At 44.6% G+C, this 6,165-nt stretch overlaps 1 protein-coding gene across 1 annotated transcript; it reads left to right on the forward strand.

The window, feature by feature from the left end:
- Positions 1 to 2,016: 2,016 nt before the first annotated feature.
- LOC115735159 (60S ribosomal protein L12) lies at positions 2,017 to 2,781 on the forward strand. Its single transcript, XM_030666271.2, has one exon. The coding sequence runs from the start codon at positions 2,108 to 2,110 to the stop codon at positions 2,606 to 2,608; it is 501 nt and encodes a 166-aa protein (XP_030522131.1). The 5' UTR covers positions 2,017 to 2,107; the 3' UTR covers positions 2,609 to 2,781.
- Positions 2,782 to 6,165: the final 3,384 nt, after the last annotated feature.

Below are 6,165 nucleotides of genomic sequence, written 5' to 3' on the forward strand. Positions count from 1 at the left end.
TTCTATTTTTGAAACATTATTAACAAAATTTTCGGCGGCGATGATTGACGGCGGCGATAGTTGGTGGCGGCGGTGGTCGGCGGCCGTGGCGGCGATTAGCGCCGTCGGCGGCGGTTGTTGGTGGCTGTTCGCGGCGGAGGTGGTCGGCGGCTGCGACGATGGTCGGCGATTGGCGGCGGCGCGGTGGTGGTCAGGGTGGCCGGCGGTGGGCGACCAATGGGGGTGGCGGTCGGGGCGGGGTGGGCGGCGGCGGTAGCGGTCGAGATGGCGGTGGAGGTTGCGGTGGTGGTCGGCGGCGGCGGTGGGCGGTGGCGGCGGCGGTGCGGCGGCGGTGAGCGGGGCTGCGGCGATGGGCGGCGGCGGTCGCGGCGGTGGTGGGCGGCCCGGCGTTAGGACGGGCTGCGGCGGTCGGCGGTTGCGGGCGGTGGTGGGCGGCGGCTGGCGATGGGTGGGTAGTAGCCGGCGAAGACCGGTATAGTCCAAGAAGTGATTCTAGAGTCGAGAAGTTAAAATTTTTTACTTTTCAAAATTGGCCAAAAATCTTGTCAGAAGTAAAAAATCTTGCCGGAAGTGAAAAATCCTACCGGAAGTCAATTTTTTACCAAACGGATTTCTACTTCGATCAGGGTTTTATCAAACACATTTCTCTCGCGGATGGGCTTCTGGCAGAGAAATGAGAAATCAAAAGTGATTTCATGCGCACCCTTAGTAGACGCGAATGCCGGGTAGCATGTGAGGAATGTCGAGCTGCTTAGAGTCGTAGAAAATCTTGAGAGGAGCCAGCAAAAATTAGTCATGGAGAATTCTCAATGGTTCAACCGCCGACATCCCTAAGTCGGAAAATATAGAAGTTGACGAGCTCAAAAGTCCAAACCTAATGAAGAGTCAACTCCCAAAAAGTCCCCGAATCTATGAACTATTGGGGAACTTGAAGTGAAAGAGCCATGACGCTCCACGGCTAGGAGGACATGGGCCAACCGGGTTTCCACGTGTCAAAATGATACGGGCTAAGACATTAAGTCCACTACAAAAATTTAGGGAATAGTCTAAACCATCCATGACGAGTCCTGCTACCAAGTCCATTAAGTCAAAACTCTCTAAGACATTTTACATAGGAATAACTTAGGATCTTGCCACTTATCCTAGTTTATTCCCGTGCAAGATAATGCTTTGTGAAGCAAAACATGCAATAATTCCCTAAGAGGGAACGCTTAATAGTAAATTCAAGCAATTATAACAACTTCCTTAATTTTTTTTTTCCTAAGAGAGAGCACTTGTTAGAAATAAGAGAGGTTGCGTGAAAGAAACAACAAAACAGTGGTAGAGAGGCTAGCAATGGAATCTCTAGGATAATCGGCATCAAAGAAGGCAATCAACATCACAAGAGAGAACTTCGTTGAGAAGTGAAGCTCACGGGAGAGAATCAAAAGTATACTAAGAACAAAAACATAGAAAGTTGTTCGTGGCAGCCATCTTGAAGAGTGGTGGTGGGCTTGGTTCTATGGCTAGGGTTTTGATACAAAACGACAGACTCTTTGTATTGGGGGCGAGCAAAATGGACCGAGTGAATCAAGAATCATTCGGACTAGACTGAACTGGCCGGTTTGGTCCGGCTCCCGGTGGTGCATGTTTGACTTTCGGGTCTCGATTCCATACAATTAGAACCGGTGATTTTCAGTCCGATTTTCGATTTTGGTGATTTTTGGTACGGTCCTTCTGATCCGATTCTCAATTCTTAGATAGAATCGGACTAGACCGGGAACTAATCACCTTAATTTGTATTTCATTGGAGATTCGAATACAAGAAATTACCATCCTTTTTTTAAAACCCAAACAAATATGGAAAGATGCATACTAAGCCCAAGATCCGAAACAACATGTAGAAGCAACAAGCGCCGAGGTGTTCGGCCCAAAGGTAAAAGCTTTTTTGCCCAGCAGAAGAAAGCCACAACGCCCAGGCCAGCTACGTCGTTTCACTAGATCCTCCCTCCTGCATCCGCAAAACCCTACCTCTTCGTATAAACCAAACCAAAGTCGCACCTCCGGCTCCCACCGTGTCGCTGCACTCTCATCCTCGCTCCTCTTCTTGTCCTCGCAACCCTCCGAAATGCCGCCGAAGTTCGACCCCGCGCAGGTCGTCGACGTCTACGTCCGCGTGACCGGCGGCGAGGTCGGCGCTGCCAGCTCCCTCGCCCCCAAGATCGGGCCCCTCGGCCTCTCCCCGAAGAAGATCGGTGAGGACATCGCCAAGGAGACCGCCAAAGACTGGAAGGGCCTCCGGGTCACCGTCAAGCTCACCGTCCAGAATCGGCAGGCCAAGGTCTCGGTGGTCCCATCGGCGGCTGCTCTCGTGATCAAGGCCCTTAAGGAGCCCGAGAGAGACCGGAAGAAGACAAAAAACATCAAGCATAGCGGCAACATCTCGCTCGACGACGTCATCGAGATCGCCAGGGTGATGAGGCCGAGGTCCATGGCCAAGGAACTGAGCGGGACGGTGAAGGAGATCCTCGGAACCTGCGTGTCCGTCGGGTGTACGGTCGACGGGAAGGACCCGAAGGATCTGCAGGAGGAGATTTCGGACGGGGACGTCGAGATTCCTCAGGATTGATGGGAAAAAATAGGTCGCTCCTTTTTCTTGTTTTATTATCTTTTTTTTTTAAAGTTCGGCTTGGAGGATTTTACTACTTGTGTTGCTCGGGTTCCGTTCCAAGAAGATTAATAGATTCTTGATTTTCGGGTTTTATGTCGCGATGATGTAAGTCTAGTGTTTCTTGATTTTCATGATTCTTGCTTAGTTTGTTTCTGTTTGTCTCGTTTTTCGTGGATGCTGTGTATACTGCTCATTGTTGCAATGTGGGGATTTGTCTGAGCGGATTCTTGCTTCAAAGTTTGGTTTTGCGAATGTCTTGAGTATAATCTTTGAATTAGGAACTCCCCTGTGGATCCTGAGGCTACAGTTTTTCTTTTCATAGTTACTCTAGGTCTTCATTTTGTTATCCTCATTACGTTATGACCAGTATTAGTAGCCTCAATTTATCCTCGGCAGTGTTCGAATGGGCGATCACTGGCGATGGCATTTTTTGGGTTTGATAACTACTTTCGATTTTCAGCTAATCACATACCCAATGGCCAAAAGGCCCGTGATTTCGCCGTCTGCAGAATGTTAGGTTATAATTTGGATCTCTTGGATTGCTCTTTAGCCTGCATTGTTTCCTTTGTCTGCTGTTTTGAGTCGTTAGTCTTGTCTGTGTCAGTGTTTCTCGTGTGTAGGATTGGTTCGGATTGGTTCAATAATTTAATTAGGTTAGTGAAGTGGTGAATTGATAATTTTAATTTTGGAGGTGATTTCTTGTGAATTCAGAGAGGCAGGGTAAATGGGCTCCTATCGGGGTAGTTCTTCCTCTGAAGGGTTGCTATTGCACAAGCAATAGATCAGTCAGGTGGTATAAGCCTAAAGTTTTGAGGAATCTAATGAGGGGATTGTCTTGTTTGTGAAAACTCTGCAATGTTCCAAGACTAGTGGAAGCAAAAGGATAGTGTACTTACTAGGTTATTCACCGCAATATGCGTAGAGAGAGACATCTTGCGATAAATTTATCATGACTGCAGTCTTTTGCAAGTGATCGTACTGTTTTCTTTTTGTCCAAATGCGGTGATCCTGTTTGGTATTCATGGATGTCTCATTATTGAGTATGAACAGCTGATGATTAGATTAGAAGGGAAAAAGCGGTCATTAGCTCGATGCTTGTGTTGTGGAGGCTTGATATGTCATCGACCGGTCTAAACCAATTACTCCTGTTTAGGTTTCAAGGAGGTTGTACTCTTCTTTACTGGATGTGCAGCCACTAGTTGATTCAAATGAGTAGAATGTGAGGTTCATTTTTGATCGCTTCTGAATTGGGCACGACTCAGTTCCTGAGTTCTCAGTTCCAATTTTCAGAAAGTTTTGTAATGCCGCATTGTTCTTTAACTCCTGAATAATCCTTATTCTAGATTGTCATAGATAATGTAAGAATTCTTGTCTTGAATAGATCTGTTTGTTGTGCAAGGATTCTGTTAATGATGAAAGTGTATTGCCTTGCGGCGTGCTTTAGGCTGCATACCCAGTTTGCTCAATATCTTTTTTTTTTCTAGAAAGGTCATTGTTTTTTTCGCCTTACTCTGGCACGGAAAAAAAGATCCTGCTGAGTATAAGTTTGGGGTTTTTTGATGTCACAAAAAAAAAAAAGTTTAGAGTACATATGTTACACGGATACGAGTTTGGAATTTTTGATGTCACAAAAAAAAAATGAAATTGTCCTTACCAAAAAAAAAAAATGAAATTGATGTGTTATAGTTGGCATAGTTTAGGATTTTTGGCGATTTTTCCCCTAATTACAATCTTCCATCTTACTTCTCATCTCTGACAATGCAATTGGGTTCTCATGTTAAAAAAGCTTCGTAGGAGCTCAACCCATAAGGTCACAATGGGGTTGGGTCTCAATCGGTAGTTCATGACCTTTGGGCTCCATTCGTTTTGCGAAAAATAACTTTTAGAAAAATATTTTCTGAAGTTTTCAACGTTCGGTTCACGAAAAATAAACGAGTCAAGGAAAATATTTTCTGTCTCTGGAAAGAAAAAAAAAAACACCACCAAAAGTGAGGAATATGTTTTCCTCTTTTTGAAGAGAGGTAATCATATTCCCTCATATTTCTTCCCTCCAATTGTTCACATTCATTTTCTTTTTAATTATTTAAAAAAATTACGAAATGTATTTATTTTTTATTTTTATCCTTTTCTTCTTAATTTTTTTTCATTCCTTTTTCCCGTGGCCGTCGCCGACCGGTTGCCGTGGAGGAAAGAGGAAAAAGAAAAGGAAAGAAAAAAAAAGATTCGATTTTTAAAAAATCAATAGAAAAATACATATATTGAACTAGAGGCTTGAGCTTTGAGCAACCTTAAATATTTCGGATGTTGTCTTTACCCTTCAATGATCTCGCTCTTTTCTTATGTTAAGCTTCTTAAGCTAATTCATTCTGTGTATTTAAGTTATGGATTCAAACATCAATTTCTGAAGAATCCATCGAACAGCCGCTATGGACCAATTTGGTTCTGATATGATGTTCCTTGTGAACGTAATGTTATCCTAAATAATTAGGAAAGGGCTTCTACGGTCCCCGACGGTTTCTGCTTGGGGTTGCACGTGACGTTCTTTCGATCTCATTTTGGTTAAGCTTTTAACAATGACATTTATCAAGATTAGTTACTAAGCAATTTTCGAATAGAAGATCTTAAATTAGACTTGTTGTCGCGACTTCTCTTTATCCCTCCAAAAAAACAAAGTGATAGGTTTAGAGGTAATGCCCAAAAGGCTGGTCAACGATCCTTGATTAGGCACATGCTCCTTCAATCCGTTACCTCACGCAACGTTAAATTCATTTTATGTTTCCATTGATTGGCCTTGTTGGTCCCGGTGGAAAAGTCTTAGGGCTTCTTGGATGGCTTCTCTTGTTTGGTCGTATGCATCAGAATGGTCCCATGAGATATCATCTGCATCTGACAGCTATATCTCTAGGGGAATAGTGCGATTTTCCTGGCATAGGTCCCATTCCATATTCTCCTCTCTCTCAGTGTCTACGTCTCCCTCGCTCTCTATTTTTCTTGAATGGCGCCCTCCAGCTTAATACCCACCGATTTTCCTCGTCCCCTGTGTTCGTTCTGTGGGGAAAAAGAAGCAGTACTCCAGTCTTCCCCCACTCTCCTCTGAAGAATCCCTCTCTTTCTCTCCTCCTTTCAGTGCCCACGCTTGTTAACGGCAAATTCCAAGGCAACTCGGAGAGAGAACGAGAGAGGAAACCCCTCGGACATCACCCATGGACTTCTTCCTCCTCTCACTCCACCAGCCCCGAGCTCTCTCTCTTTCTCTCGTGAATGCCAAAAAAAGTGAGAGACAAACAAAAAAAAAAAAAAACACTCCTACTTGTAATGAACGAATCTTCCCCTTTCTCCAAGGCCTACCTGTGTGACCGGAGAAGCATAGTCATCCCCCTCGCTCTCTTTCGCCTCTGTGTTTTTGCTGTGTAAGGGTGCGCGCGTGAGCATGACGGGAATTTTGTTCTAGAAATCAAATTCTTATCGTGATAAGTGGCTCTAAAAATATTTCTGAAGCAAAAAAAAATTATCAG

The sequence above is a fragment of the Rhodamnia argentea genome, chromosome 10 (genome assembly GCF_020921035.1).
Source record: "Rhodamnia argentea isolate NSW1041297 chromosome 10, ASM2092103v1, whole genome shotgun sequence".
NCBI lineage: Eukaryota > Viridiplantae > Streptophyta > Magnoliopsida > Myrtales > Myrtaceae > Rhodamnia > Rhodamnia argentea.

Excerpts from the sequence above, each read along its gene's own strand:
- LOC115735159 (XM_030666271.2), top strand. The coding sequence starts at position 2,108 with ATGCCGCCGAAGTTCGACCCCGCGCAGGTCGTCGACGTCTACGTCCGC.